Source organism: Antechinus flavipes, chromosome 1 (genome assembly GCF_016432865.1).
Source record: "Antechinus flavipes isolate AdamAnt ecotype Samford, QLD, Australia chromosome 1, AdamAnt_v2, whole genome shotgun sequence".
In the NCBI taxonomy this organism is placed as follows: domain Eukaryota; kingdom Metazoa; phylum Chordata; class Mammalia; order Dasyuromorphia; family Dasyuridae; genus Antechinus; species Antechinus flavipes.
In genome coordinates this window covers 328,383,993-328,400,366 of record NC_067398.1, presented here as the reverse complement: position 1 = coordinate 328,400,366, position 16,374 = coordinate 328,383,993, and the positions used below count along the sequence as shown (strand labels likewise).

Genomic DNA, 16,374 nt, shown 5'->3' with positions numbered 1-16,374 from the left:
TTCTTTGGTAGTTTGTCTCTGATTAATAGACAGAATGAGCAAGAAGCTGAAGAGGACTTTAACCCTAGACAGCTTCTACACAGATAGAGAGCAGACTCTAAATCCTGAGGAGACTAAAAACAGGCAGTCCCCAGGTGATTCCCCAAAGGAGGAGATCGTCTGTTCCTCAGCACAGATGAACCTCATAGAAGTGATTAAAAAGGCTCTCACAAGGGAGCTAGAAGAAAAATGGGGAAAGCAGAGTGAGGCTTGGCAAAAGGAGAAGGAAGCTTGGGAAAAGGAGAGGGAGGCTTGGCAAAAGAGCCTGGAGAAGTCAGTTAAAGAGAGAGTGGATAAAGAAGTAAAATCCTTGAAAAATAGGATTAGTGAACTGGAAAACAAAATTGGCGAAATGGAAAAAAATTCCACAGAACAAAAGAACTCAATTGGACAATTAGAGAAAGATTTTAAAAAAGTGAGTGAAGAGAATACTTCACTGAAAATCAGAATTGAACAAGTGGAATTGAATGACTCGAGGAGACAAGAAGAATCAGTCAAGCAAATCCAAAAAAATCAAACAATGGAGAAAAATGTGAAATACCTTCTGGGGAAGACAACAGACCTGGAAAACAGATCCAGGAGAGACAATCTGAGAATCATTGGACTCCCAGAAAAACATGATGAAAAAAAGAGCCTGGACACTGTCTTCCAGGAAATTATCAAAGAGAACTGCCCAGAAGTCATAGGAACAGAGGAAAAAATAAACATTGAAAGGATTCATCGATCACCCACTGAAAGGGATCCTAAAATCAAAACACCAAGGAATATAGTGGCCAAATGCCAGAACCCTCAGATGAAAGAAAAAATATTGCAAGCGGCTAGAAAAACCCAATTCAAGTATCAAGGAGCCACAATAAGGATCACCCAGGATCTGGCAGCATCCACATTAAAAGATCGAAGGGCCTGGAATATGATATTCCGAAAGGCTAAGGAACTTGGTATGCAACCAAAAATAACTTACCCAGCGAGAATGAGCATCTTTTTCCAGGGAAGAAGATGGACATTCAACGAAGTAAGCGAATTTCATCTATTTCTGATGAAAAAACCAGAACTTAACAAAAAGTTTGATCTACAAATATAGAACTCAAGAGAAATCTAAAAAGGTAAAGATTAATCTTGGGAACTATATTTTGACTATATAGATGTATAAAGAATACATGTATACCTTGTTCTAGAAATTGATGTGGAAAGGACATTGTACCAGAAAAAGGGTAAAGTGGGGGTAGTACATCTCATGAAGAGGCATAGGAAACCTATTATATCTGAGAGAAAGAATGGAGGGGGATGAATATAGTGGGTATCTTACTGCCTTCAGAATTGGCTTTAAGTGAAAAATCTTAAGACATATTCAATCTATGGTGAAACTTCTCCCATCTCATTGAAAAGTGAGAAGGGAAAAGTGGAAAGGGAAGGAATAAGCTAAGCGGAAGGGAATACGGGAACTGGGAGGGAAAGGGGTAAGATAGGGGGAGGAACTCTAAGGCGGGGGGAGGGACACTAAAAAGGGAGGGCTGTGAGAAGCAAGGGGTGCTCACAAGCTTAATACTTGGAAGGAGGGGAAAGGGGAAAGAAGGGAGGAAAGCATAAACCGGGGTTAACAAGATGGCAAGTAATACAGAATTGGTCATTCTAACCATAAATGTGAACGGGGTAAACTCCCCCATAAAGAGGAAGCGGTTAGCAGAATGGATTAAAAGCCAGAATCCTACAATATGTTGTTTACAGGAAACACACCTGAAGCGGGGAGATACATGCAGGTTAAAGGTAAAAGGATGGAGCAAAATCTACTATGCTTCAGGTGAAGTCAAAAAAGCAGGGGTAGCCATCCTGATCTCAGATCAAGCTAAAGCAAAAATTGACCTAATTAAAAGAGATAAGGAAGGACACTATATCTTGCTAAAGGGTAGCATGGATAATGAAGCACTATCTATATTAAACATATATGCACCAAGTGGGGTAGCATCTAAATTCTTAAAAGAGAAACTAAGAGAGCTGCAAGAAGAAATAGACAGTAAAACTATAATAGTGGGAGATCTTAACCTTGCACTCTCAGAATTAGATAAATCAAACCAGAAAATAAATAAGAAAGAAGTTAAAGAGGTAAACAGAATACTAGAAAAGCTAGATATGATAGATCTCTGGAGAAAATGTAATGGAGACAGAAAGGAATACACTTTCTTTTCAGCAGTTCATGGAACCTATACAAAAATTGACCATATATTAGGACATAAAAACCTCAAACTCAAATGTAGTAAGGCAGAAATAGTAAATGCATCCTTTTCAGACCACGATGCAATGAAAATTACATTCAACAAAAAAGCAGGGGGAAGTAGACCAAAAAATAATTGGAAACTAAATAATCTCATACTAAAGAATGATTGGGTAAAACAGCAAATCATAGACATAATTAATAACTTCACCCAAGAAAACGATAATAATGAGACATCATACCAAAATGTATGGGATGCAGCCAAAGCGGTAATAAGGGGAAATTTCATATCTCTAGAGGCCTATTTGTATAAAATAGAGAAAGAGAAGGTCAATGAATTGGGTTTGCAATTAAAAATGCTAGAAAAGGAACAAATTAAAAACCCCCAGTCAAACACTAAACTTGAAATTCTAAAAGTAAAAGGTGAGATCAATAAAATTGAAAGTAAAAAAACTATTGAATTGATTAATAAAACTAAGAGTTGGTTCTATGAAAAAACCAACAAAATAGACAAACCCTTAGTAAATCTGATTAAAAAAAGGAAAGAGGAAAATCAAATTGTTAGTCTTAAAAATGAAAAGGGAGAACTCACCACTAACGAAGAGGAAATTAGAGCAATAATTAGGAGTTACTTTGCCCAACTTTATGCCAATAAATTCGACAACTTAAATGAAATAGAAAAATACCTCCAAAAATACAGCTTGCCCAAACTAACAGAGGAAGAAGTAAATATCCTAAACAGTCCCATCTCAGAAAAAGAAATAGAACAAACTATCAATCAACTCCCTAAGAAAAAATCCCCAGGACCAGATGGATTTACATGTGAATTCTACCAAACATTTAAAGAACAATTAACTCCAATGTTATATAAACTATTTGAAAAAATAGGGATTGAAGGAGTCCTACCAAACTCCTTTTATGACACAGATATGGTACTGATACCTAAACCAGGTAGGCTGAAAACAGAGAAAGAAAATTATAGACCAATCTCCCTAATGAATATTGATGCTAAAATCTTAAATAAAATATTAGCAAAAAGATTACAGAAAATTGTCACCAGGATAATACACTATGACCAAGTAGGATTTATACCAGGAATGCAGGGCTGGTTCAATATTAGGAAAACTATTAGCATAATTGACTATATCAATAACCAAACAAACAAAAACCACATGATCATCTCAATAGATGCAGAAAAAGCATTTGATAAAATCCAACATCCATTCCTAATAAAAACACTTGAGAGCATAGGAATAAATGGACTTTTCCTTAAAATAGTCAGGAGCATATATTTAAAACCATCAGTAAGCATCATATGCAATGGGGAAAAACTGGAACCTTTCCCAGTAAGATCTGGAGTGAAGCAAGGTTGCCCACTATCACCATTATTATTTAATATCGTATTAGAAACACTAGCCTCGGCAATAAGAGTCGAGAAAGATATAAAAGGAATTAGAGTAGGCAATGAGGAAACCAAACTATCACTCTTTGCAGATGATATGATGGTATACCTAGAGAACCCCAGAGATTCTACCAAAAAGCTATTGGAAATAATTCATAATTTTAGCAAAGTAGCTGGCTACAAAATAAATCCCCATAAATCCTCAGCATTTTTATACATCACCAACAAAACCCAACAGCAAGAGATACAAAGAGAAATTCCATTCAGAATAACTGTTGATACCATAAAATATTTGGGAATCTATCTACCAAAGGAAAGTCAGGAATTATATGAGCAAAATTATAAAAAAGTCTCCACACAAATAAAGTCAGACTTAAATAATTGGAAAAATATTAAGTGCTCTTGGATTGGCCGAGCGAACATAATAAAGATGACAATACTCCCTAAACTAATCTATTTATTTAGTGCTATACCAATCAGACTTCCAAGAAAATATTTTATTGATCTAGAAAAAATAACAACAAAATTCATATGGAACAATAAAAAGTCGAGAATCTCAAGGGAACTAATGAAAAAAAAATCAAATGAAGGTGGCCTAGCTGTACCTGATCTAAAATTATATTATAAAGCAGCAGTCACCAAAACCATTTGGTATTGGCTAAGAAATAGATTAGTGGATCAGTGGAAAAGGCTAGGCTCACAAGACAGAATAGTCAATTATAGCAATCTAGTGTTTGACAAACCCAAAGCCCCTAACTTCTGGGAAAAGAATTCAATATTTGATAAAAACTGCTGGGATAATTGGAAATTAGTATGGCAGAAATTAGGCATGGACCCACACTTAACACCATATACCAAGATAAGATCAAAATGGGTCTATGACCTAGGCATAAAGAACGAGACTATAAATAAATTAGAGGAACATAGAATAGTTTATCTCTCAGACTTGTGGAGGAGAAAGAAATTTGTGACCAAAGATGAACTAGAGACCATTACTGATCACAGAATAGAAAATTTCGATTACATCAAATTAAAAAGCCTTTGTACAAATAAAACTAATGCAAACAAGATTAGAAGGGAAGCAACAAACTGGGAAAACATTTTCACAGTTAAAGGTTCTGATAAAGGCCTCATTTCCAAACTATATAGAGAACTGACTCAAATTTATAAGAAATCAAGCCATTCTCCAATTGATAAATGGTCAAAGGATATGAACAGACAATTTTCAGAGGATGAGATTGAAACTATTACCACTCATATGAAAGAGTGTTCCAAATCATTATTGATCAGAGAAATGCAAATTAAGACAACTCTGAGATACCACTACACACCTGTCAGATTGGCTAAGATGACAGGAAAAAATAATGATGAATGTTGGAGGGGATGCGGGAAAACTGGGACACTAATGCATTGTTGGTGGAGTTGTGAACGAATCCAACCATTCTGGAGAGCAATCTGGAATTATGCCCAAAAAATTATCAAAATGTGCATATCCTTTGATCCAGCAGTGTTTCTATTGGGCTTATATCCCAAAGAAATACTAAAGAAGGGAAAGGGACCTGTATGTGCCAAAATGTTTGTAGCAGCCCTGTTTGTAGTGGCTAGAAACTGGAAAATGAATGGATGCCCATCAATTGGAGAATGGCTGGGTAAATTGTGGTATATGAATGTTATGGAATATTATTGTTCTGTAAGAAATGACCAGCAGGATGAATACAGAGAGGCTTGGAGAGACCTTCATGAACTGATGCTAAGTGAAATGAGCAGAACCAGGAGATCATTATACACTTCGACAACGATATTGTATGAGGACATATTTTGATGGAAGTGGATTTCTTTGACAAAGAGACCTGAGTTTCAATTGATAAAAGACGGACAAAAGCAGCTACACCCAAAGAAAGAACACTGGGAAACGAATGTGAACTATCTGCATTTTTGTTTTTCTTCCCGGATTATTTATACCTTCTGAATCCAATTCTCCCTACGCAACAAGAGAACTGTTCGGTTCTGCAAACATATATTGTATCTAGGATATACTGCAACATATCCAACATATAAAGGACTGCTTGCCATCTAGGGGAGGGGGTGGAGGGAGGGAGGGGAAAAAAAATCGGAACAGAAATGAGTGTCAATATAATGTAATTATTAAATAAAAAAACTTAAAAAAAAAAAAAGTAAAAAAAAAAAATATTTAAAAAAAAAATTCTGAGAGGGAATTCATAGTCTTCACCAGACTGCCAAAGGGTTCCATAATAATCACACAAGCAACCTCTATTAGAGTAATTTGGAGCCAATGAAGATGTCTGAGTTACAGTTACCTGTGCTTTAAGAATATCAATGTAACAGCTGTGGGAAGGGTAGAATGAAGAGAGATCACAAAGGCAGGGAGAATGTTTGTTTTTTTAATTGTGGTTATTTGTTCCAGTGAGAGTTGATGCCGATAGTAACACAAGAGGTCGTAGGATCTGAGAATCATAGATGAGGAGCTGGGAGACCTGGAGTCATTCAAACTCCAGCTTCTTTAATTGCAATTTGGGATTCTATTTGGAATCATGCAACTGAATGTGAGGGAATAAAATTATGATTTCTTATCAGTAAAAAAAAAAAAAAAAAAAAAAAAAAAAAAAAAAAAAAAAAAAAAAAGAAAAAAGAAAACATGGTCTTCCAACTCTGAGGCACCACTACACACCCCTCAGATTAACTAAGATAACAGGAAAAGATAATGATGAATGTTAGAGGGGATGTGGGAAAACTGGGACACTGATACATTGTTTGTGGAATTGTGAATACATCCAACCATTCTAGGGAATAATTTTATCAAACTGTGCATACTCTTTGATCCAGCAATGTTTCTAGTGGGCTTATATCCCAAAGAGATCTTAAATGAGGGACAGGGACCCATGTGTGCAAAAATGTTTGTGGCAGCATTTTTTGTAGTGGCAAGAAACTGGAAAATGAATGGATGCCCATCAGTTGGAGAATGGCTGAATAAATTATGGTATATGAATGTTACAAAATATTATTGTTCTATAAGAAATGATCAGCAGGATGATTTCAGAGAGGTCTAGAGAGACCTAACTCATGTTAAGTGCAATGTGCAGAATCAGGAGATCAGTATATAAGTCAACAACAAGATAATATGAAAATCAATTCTGATGGACTTGGCTCTTTTCAACATTGAGATGATTGAGGCCATCTCCAATGAACTTGTGATGAACAGAGCCATCTTAGAGGATAATGGGAACTGAGTGTGGATCACAACATAGCATTTTTGCTGTTTGCTTGAATCTTGTTTTCTTTCTCATTTTTTTCCCTTTTTGATTTGATTTTTCTTGGGCAACATGATAATTGTATATATATATATATATATGTATTTGATTTAATTATATTTTATATATTGAATTACTTGTCATCTTAAACATGTATTATAAAACTTTCACTACTATTCTAGTACTATTCAACTTCCTTTTTCTTTACTTGTCTTTTTGGTCTGGACATTGTATTCCATTAATTAAAATAGGGAATTTCATATGAGGAAACACCTGTTGCCAATTTACAGTAGCAACTGTTCTACAATTTATTGTTTTAGAGAGTCATTTGAGAGCAATGAGAAGTTAAAAGATTTGCAGAGGGTCTCATGGCCAGGCTGTGTCACAGACCAGACTCCAGTCTTTTTTTTTTTTTTTGAAAAGCATTCATTCCCTAGGTTAGGTCCAAAGGACAAAACAGCCAATAACTTTAATAATATAGTGTTTAACAAACCCAAAGACCCCAGTTTCTGGGATAAGAATGCATTATTTGACAAAAATTGCTGGGAAAATTGGAAATTAGTATGGCAGAAACTAGGCATTGTCCCACACTTAACACCATGCACCAAGATAAGGTCAAAATGGGTTCATGACCTAGGCATAAAAAATGAGATTATAAATAAATTGGAAGAGCATAGGATAGTTTACCTCTCAGACCTGTGGAAGAGGGAGGAATTTATGACCAAAGAAGAACTAGAAATCATTATTGACCACAAAATAGAAAATTTTGATTATATCAAATTGAAAAGTTTTTGTACAAACAAAACAAATGCAGACAAGATTAGAAGAGAAACAATAAACTGGGAAAACATTTTTACAATCAAAAGTTCTGATAAAGGCCTAATTTCCAAAATATAGAGAGAATTGACTCAAATTTATAAGAAATCAAACCATTCTCCAATTGATAAATGGTCAAAGGCTATGAACAGACAATTCTCAGATGAAGAAATTGAAACTATTTATAGACATATGAAAATATGCTCCAAATCATTATTAATCAGAGAAATGCAAATTAAGACAACTCTGAGATACCACTATACACCTGTCAGATTGGCTAGAGTGACAGGGAAAGATAATGTGGAATGTTGGAGGGGATGTGGAAAAACAGGGACACTGATAAATTGTTGGTGGAATTGTGAACACATCCAGCCATTCTGGAGAGCAATTTGGAACTATGCTCAAAGAGTTATCAAATTGTGCATATCCTTTGATCCAGCAGTATTTCTACTGGGCTTATACCCCAAAGAGATACTAAAGAAGGGAAAGGGACCTGTATGTGCCAAAATGTTTGTGGCAGTCCTGTTTGTAGTGGCTAGAAACTGGAAAATGAATGGATGCCCATCAATTGGAGAATGGCTGAGTAAATTGTGGTATATGAATGTTATGGAATATTATTGTTCTGTAAGGAATGACCAGCGGGATGAATACAGAGAGGACCGGCGAGACTTAAATAAACTGATGCTGAGTGAAACGAGCAGAACCAGGAGATCATTATATACCTCAACAACGATACTGTTTGAGAATGTATTCTGATGGTATAAGAGCTTCGATAAAGAGAGCTAATTCAGTTTCAATTGATCAAAGATGGACAGAAGCAGCTATACCCAAAGAAAGAACACTGGGAAATGAATATAAACTGCTTGCATTTTTGTTTTTCTTCCCGGGTTATTTATACCTTCTGAATTCAATGCTCCCTGTGCAACAAGAGAACTGTTCGGTTCTGCACACATATATTGTATCTAGGATATATTGTAACCTATTCAACATGTAAAGGACTGCTTGCCATCTGGGGGAGGGGGTGAAGGGAGGGAGGGGAAAAATCGGAACACAAGTGAATGCAAGGAATAATGCTGTAAAAAATTGCCCTGGCATGGGTTCTATCAATAAAAAGTTATTTAAAAAAAAAAGCATTCATTCCCAAGTCAAACATTTGAATCACCAAGCCCAGGATCAAAGGTAGGGACACTACATATTCAATGTGCCAGGTTTATCTCTGTTTCTTCTCTTGACATCCCAGTTGTAAAGCTGGGCCATATTGAAACTTTTATATTGGTAAACTGTTCCCAAAGAAAGCCCAGGCCTTCCTCAAGTGATTCCAGATTGCTGGTTGCAGTGCAATGGTTTTTCTCCAAGAGGGCCTGAGCTTCATCAGTGTCATACTCAAGCATCATATTGGCCCCTAACCACAGGCAAACTTTATCCATTGGAGGAACTGAAGCTTTGTAGTAGAGTTTATCTGTCAGTAAGAATCTAGTCTCTAGGGGCTCTGTGGTCTCTTTTTTCTTCGGTATATATTTTAAAATGTGTAATGTCTGTCTGATTTCAGGAATTTGACTTTTTAGCCTTTCTTTTTCATCTGAATAAAGTTAAGTTCCATAAACTTATACTTCTAATACTGCTCATCCAATTTCTTGAGTACAAGAAAAAGCTTGGGTTTTTTTTTTGCATCTCAGGTTCATTAATCTACTTGTTATTCCAAACTGCTTCTCATTAGGGAGAGTCATCATCTTCTTTGATTGTGCCATACATCCCTTATCTTTTATCACAAAGTCCACAATGTATGTTCCTTGCTTTGATAGCTTTATAATCTATGGGCTCTTCAGACACAATAAGGAATGAGGAAGGAGAGTGCTGAAAAGAGCTCATAACAATTTGTCATAACCAATTGTTAAATTTTCTATGTAAGCAGTTATTTGAGAATTGGCAATTTACAAATCAAGGCTTCACTAATTGTTTTGCTAATTGTTTAAACTTTAGGAAATGATGAAGTAAATGTTAATAATGCAGGATAAATTTAAAAGTGTGTCTTGCTAGGGAAACTGCATATCAGCCTTATTAATATTATTTTAGATTATTTAAAATAACTAGATAGTATAAGATTGGAATATTGCTGTGACATAAGAAATTATGACTTAGTAGAATTAGAAAAATATGCAAAGACAAAGTTATGAAGGAAGATATTATCCATCTTCAGAGAAACCTAGGACAAAAAAGTACCATATGGTCTTATATAGATGTATGTGAATGTATATATGTATATTATAGATATCTACATATATGTATAAATGTTTGCATGTATGGATAATCTATATATTTATGCATATTTATGTGACAGTATATGTATATATATAAGTATATATTTATATATGTCTCCTTATGTATGTGTGTGTATATATATATGTGTGTGTACATAAATATATGTATGTATGTATGTATACATGTTTGTGTATTCACTGTTAAAAGTAACCTTCTTGGGGTGCGGAGACAGGGAAAAAAGAATTAATTAAAACAGAATAGCAGAGAACAAAAGAAGAGCTACAAAGAAGCAAAGAAAAGATGTGCAACTCTGAACACAATGTGTAGTGCTTATTACATAGACTTTCTTGAAATGGAAATTTATAGCTTTAATTTTTAAATTTTCATGTTCTGCTGTGAACTTGGCAAAGTTTCTTTATTTTCTATTTAATTTTAAAGTTTAAAATAAATGACTGAGTGAATGGATGAATAAATAAATAAATAGAATGTGTTTTGCATGCAGTTTGGGGATGGGGAAAGAACTGGTTGTTAATCATTTGCAATCAAAGTCCTGCAATAGGATCTGTGTACACATGACAGCCACAACCAGGATGAGAGGGTTCTAATTGCTCTGATATAATCAACTTCTGTGCTATACGAGAAGCAGCTACAATCAATTGTAGTTGATACAATGATTAACATGCTGGACTGGGAGTGAGGAAGACCCAAGTTAAAATTCTGCTTCTTACACTTTCTGGTTTTGTGGCCCTTTTCCTTGAAATAAGCATTAGGATACCAACATGTACCTCCCAGAGTAAAATAAAATGAGATAATATTTGTAAAGTACTTTATAAACTTTAAAGTACAATATAAATGTTAACCATTACTTCTTTTACTTGTCCTTTTATGACCATAACCTCGTTCATCATTTCTCTTAGCCACCTTCAAACTGGCTTTTGTAAATATAAGCATGATGATAATAATCAACATATTTTCCCCTTATTCCAATATTCTGCTTTTGTGTCCTTTACAATTTTATTCTCTTCAATCATCACAGGTTCAACGTTGCTGGACATTTCCCCCCTTTTATACAGCATCTCTGATAAGAGTGACTTTATTCTATGCATTTTTAAAGCATTTATTAAACATCAACCATGTGCCAGATACTGTATTAAGTGCTTTTTAAAATATCTCATTTGACATGACATCCTTGGGAAAAAGATGCTATTATTATTATTATTCCCTTTTTACAGTTAAGGAAACAGAGAAAAAGAGAAGTTATGTGCTTAAGGTCTTATGTCTAGTAATTGTCTGAAGCTTAGTTTAAACTCTGGTCTTCCTGGCTCCAGATGCAGGAAAAGAAGTTTAAAAATTGAAAATAAATATATTCTATTATTGTTACTCTCCAGAAAAGGGATTTTAGATATAGAATAATTGTAATTTCTCAAGTCACATACTGAAGAAAAGGAACAATTTGATACTGTGGAAAGAGTCCTAACTCTGAAATCAGAGAAGCTAGTTTCAAATCCAACCTTTCAAATTATCTGCATGACCTTGGATGCCACTTATCTTTTTACCTCTGCCCTGCCTGACACTGGTAATTAACGATCTTTCTAACTATTGTACATCTGAAGAATATTCCAAAAGCACTCTAAAAAGCTGATTGTAATTGGGTCTTTGGGACCTTATTCCCAAAACATTATGAAATGTCTGACTTTCTTCATGTTTGAGAGTCATAGCTTTAAATTGCTCAGGGAACCTTAAAGGTCCCTAAAAGCAACATGAGATGGATGAAATACTGGGTGACAATAAACACACACTGATTTCTCAGTGGCCAAGGTAGACCTTTTTCTTTAGCTAGTAAAGTTAATTTTCACTTATTGGGGGGAAAGTATGAAGAAAAAAGAACATCAAATTAAAAGGATGAAAGGAAAAGAAAGTTATTAAGGTTATAAAGTGCTCATAACTGGAACCTTAAAGGAAAAGGTAAATGAATTCTTTTTTTTTCCTTTTCAGAACAAGGGAAAGATTCTTGAGAGATGTCATGGGGTTTATAGTCAGGAAGATTTGAATTCAGATTCTAACTCATAAACTTCCTAGATATGTAATTCTAGGAAAGTGTTTTAAGCTTTATGTCCTTCACTTTCCTCTTTTGTAAAATGAAGTGGCTGGACATGATGGACTAAAAGATTTCTCTTAGCTCTAAATCTCTAATCCTATGATCACCCTTCTAAGGTCCCACCTGCATCATTGCATGACTAGATAGCTTTACCACAGTAAAACAAATAGATGGTGATCATCAGTATCTGAAGATAATAGAAACTATTTGAAGATTGTCTCAGTTACTCATGCTCAAAATGTCTGAATCATGCTTGGTTTCTCTCTCTCCACTCCCTGTCTCTCTCTTTCTGTATCTCTCTGCAACGTGAACATAACTAAATCTTTCAATTCATTTATTTCTAGAGAAGAATCTTGGAAATCTATCCTTTGTTGTACATGGTCATTGCTCATTTCCTTGCTCTTTGTCTATGGCCATAATTCCTGAATGTTCTTCCTATTTATTAATCTCTTCTCTCAGCATAGATTAATGAGAATTTAGGCTAAACTACTCCACAATGTTTAGATTATTAATTATGCCTTGTCTCTTTCTTCTCCTAAATTCAAGATAGTTCTGATTTTAAGATACTTTGTTCAGAGGGTCAACATGTCAAAATATATTATAGATTTAGAGCTAGAAGGGATATTTATGTTCTATAATCTTACAGATGAAGAAACTGAGACCCATAAAGATTTAACGGCTTGTCCTAGGTCAGATCCTTAGATAATATCCTTAGGTAGGAAGAATAGGTGTTGAAATTTCAAATCAGCTTCTCATCCTCCAAATTCAGCCCTCTGTCAATTGTATCACTTCCCTAAATATTTATTATTTATATATCACAATGCTTGTCAATTTTTTTCTTTTTCTTTTTTGTTCATGGCTTAGTGCTCAGACATTATTATTTCCCTTAAATAAGACTAGTAATTTATACTAAGGTTTTTTGCAAGTTCAGGATATGATCTTTTTTAAAGTTAGTTCTCACATGCAATAGGAAAATATCATTTTACTAATAATATCTTTATAACATGACACATCCTAGGAAATTAAAATTATTTTGTCATTATTAATGGTTAAAATTAGTTTTAATATTTTAACTAATAGTTTCATGAGTTATCAGGAGAAATTGGAAGCACATTAATGTGTCTTTTACCATACATTTTAAAACTAGTGAAATGTTTGGTGTAAGATATTATTCTGGGCTTTAAGGGAAAAATAGTCATTGGCACCAAGGAATTTGTGTTCTGCTAAAGAAATACAAATCTAAATATATAGGTAAATACTAAGGACATAGAAAATAAGAAAAATAATTTTGAGAGGGAAGAAACTTATCAATTTGATAGATTTGGAAAAATAAAAGAAGGTACATCCTTTGAGGCCTTGAAAGAAGCAAGGGATTTTCAGAGGTGAAGATAAGGAGGGAATGCATTCCAATTATATGGAATCACTTACACAAAAGCAGAGAAGGCCAACATCTATTTAAATTCACTTCATTTGGAAACTGAGCCTTTTAATTTTTATTCCTCACCACTTATGCACACTAAGAGTATTGTTTTTAAATACTTTTACTACTGCCAATGTCTCTCTCCTTTCAATTTCATCCTAATCGACACTTTGGGTAGATTACATTGCTTTGATATTTATCATTTTATCTATGTGTCTATGAAGAATCAAAGAATCTCAGAAATGGAAGGAACTTTTCCAAAAGATGTTTTCAAGTCCAATTCCTCCCTAAAAGTGAATCCAATATTTTTAAAATCTATCCCTTCCGTTGTTTTACATTGCTCATTATTGCATGATGATAACTACTGCTTTTAATAGTTAACTTAGTCAACTTAGACTTTTGATATTTTGTTAAAATTTTGCTCATTAAAAACAATAATTTTCTAGTTGTTGACTAGCATCAACAGTCTTTAAATGTCTTACTTCTTTTTTTATAAGATTTTTTAAAATAACTTTTTATTGATAGAACTCATGCCAGGGTAATTTTTTACAACATTATGCCTTGCATTCACTTCTGTTCCGATTTTTCCCCTCCCTCCCTCCACCCCTTCCCCCAGATTAAATGCCTTACTTCTATGGAAAAGTTTACATTTTAAGAGACTCTTCTTAAAAGGTTAAATGACATAAAAGAGGAAATAAAGTGGTACATTTTTATGTGCAAAAATGATGTTGTCTTTGTAATATTTTCTCTCTATTTTTTCAGATGGAAAACAGAAGATAAGAGACTGAAATGAACTGGAGTATAGTGACAGAATTCACTCTGGAGGGATTTTCTCAATATCCCAAACTTGAAATCATCCTATTTGTCTTGTGTCTTTTAATGTACTTGGTAACCTTACTGGGTAACAGCATTCTCATTACAATCAGCATACTAAATCTGCACCTTCGCACTCCCATGTACTTTTTTCTCAGCAATCTTGCTTTCATGGACATCTGTTACACTACTTCCTCTATCACTCCTATGGTGGTGAAATTCATAGCAAAAAGAAATACTGTTCCTTTCACAGGATGTGCCCTGCAAATGTATCTCTCCCTTGCTATGGGATCCACAGAGTGTCTGCTCCTTGCCGTGATGGCATATGACCGATATGTAGCAATCTGTCACCCCCTTAGATACCCTATCATCGTGAACAAAAGTGTCTGTCTGCAGATGGCAGCTGGGTCATGGATAACAGGTTGCCTTACTGCCTTGCTTGAAACAAGTTCTGCTCTACAACTGCCTCTCTGTGGAAGTTCCATAAATCACTTTACATGTGAAATCTTAGCATTGCTGAAATTAGCCTGCACTAGTTCATTTACCATGGACATGATCATGCTGGTGGTCAGTGTTCTTCTCCTTCCAATTCCAATGCTTTTAATATGCATATCATATAGTTTCATTCTCTTCACTATTCTAAGAATCAATTCAGCAGATGGGAGGAGCAAAGCTTTCTCCACCTGCTCAGCCCACCTAACAGTGGTGACCTTGTACTATGGTACTGCTCTTTCTATGTACCTGAAGCCATCAGCAGCAGATTCTCAAGAAACTGACAAGTTCATAACTTTGTTTTATGGGGTTGTTACTCCCATGCTAAATCCCATTATTTATAGTTTGAGAAATAAAGAAGTGAAAGGGGCTATGAAAAAGTTACTCAACAGAAATGTCTTTTCAAAGAGACTCTGAAAGGCTTACTACTGAATTTATTATTGGAAAGAAAATGGTTAGCTTTCCATAGAAAGTGCTATGGTGGATTTTAATTCTTAGGATGTAGGTTTCAATTCACATCATTGGTGTGGCTATTTCTATTACTGTGCAACTTAGATCATTATGAATTAGGAGGTATATTTCATGAACTTCTGTCAACACATAATGGTTAATCTGCTTGTGATAGGCCTGTGTACTTAAAATACCTTTGATAGTCCTTAAACTATCTTGTTACCATGTGTGCTCCAATGCTTCTAGCATGGTCAAATCGTCTAGAGTCTGTACTCTCAATATTGCCTTTTAGAGCTTTTTCTTAATTGCAGTACATTCTGAGACATCAGGGAAGAGTTTAGGGAAAAAAATTTATCATATTACCAGAAAAAATTAAAAATTGTATGTTCATATTGATGGTTGAATAAAATGTTTTTCATAAAATTCTAAACTTTGTGAAAAGAGAGGCAATAATTACATCAATTGGATGAAAATGAGAACTGAACATGCATGGTACTTGCCAAGGGTCACATAGCAAGTAATATTGACTCTTAATTTCAAAGCAGATAATGATGATATCCTCTATTTCTATTTTTTAATTACATGTGAGCTAGTAGTAATTTTGTAGCTTTGTTAATGGAGGGACTAGTGGACTAAGGGAGGGAAATAGGTGAGGACATTCAGAAATAGAAGGTATGTAGAAGGAGAAAGTCTCCTCACCTTCAATACTTTGCCATTCTTCATTAATGGACATTTATTTTCTCATTAATCATATGATCTTCCTTATGAAATCTATAATTTCGTAGATATATAAAACCGGTTTGGTTCAACTATAATTTTTAAAAATTAAATCTAGAAATTAAGGGCTTTTTCTTTTTCATGAAGAGATATAGATGTTGTAATTTGAAAGAATAAAATATTAGTAGTTGTGTTAGCTTGGGGAAGTCACTTCATCTTGTTGTGGTTCAATTTCTTTATCTGTAAAATGGAATTATATTAGATGATGTCTAATGAATACTTCCAGTTTTAATATTCCTTGATTCTCTTAAGTTTTCTCTCCTATTCTTTTTTGAAAACTTTAACAGCCATCAATAGAAACATTCCAGATCACAATAAGTTTAAAACATA

The 16,374-nt window shown here is 34.4% G+C and overlaps 1 protein-coding gene across 1 annotated transcript; it reads left to right on the top strand.

Moving 5' to 3' along the window:
• The first annotated feature begins 14,301 nt into the window (after positions 1-14,301).
• LOC127545599 (olfactory receptor 2K2-like) lies at positions 14,302-15,234 on the top strand. Its single transcript, XM_051973001.1, has one exon. The coding sequence runs from the start codon at positions 14,302-14,304 to the stop codon at positions 15,232-15,234; it is 933 nt and encodes a 310-aa protein (XP_051828961.1).
• The last annotated feature ends 1,140 nt before the right edge of the window (positions 15,235-16,374 follow it).

What these genes read in the sequence shown, in the direction of transcription:
- LOC127545599 (XM_051973001.1), top strand. Translation starts at nt 14,302, where the DNA reads ATGAACTGGAGTATAGTGACAGAATTCACTCTGGAGGGATTTTCTCAA.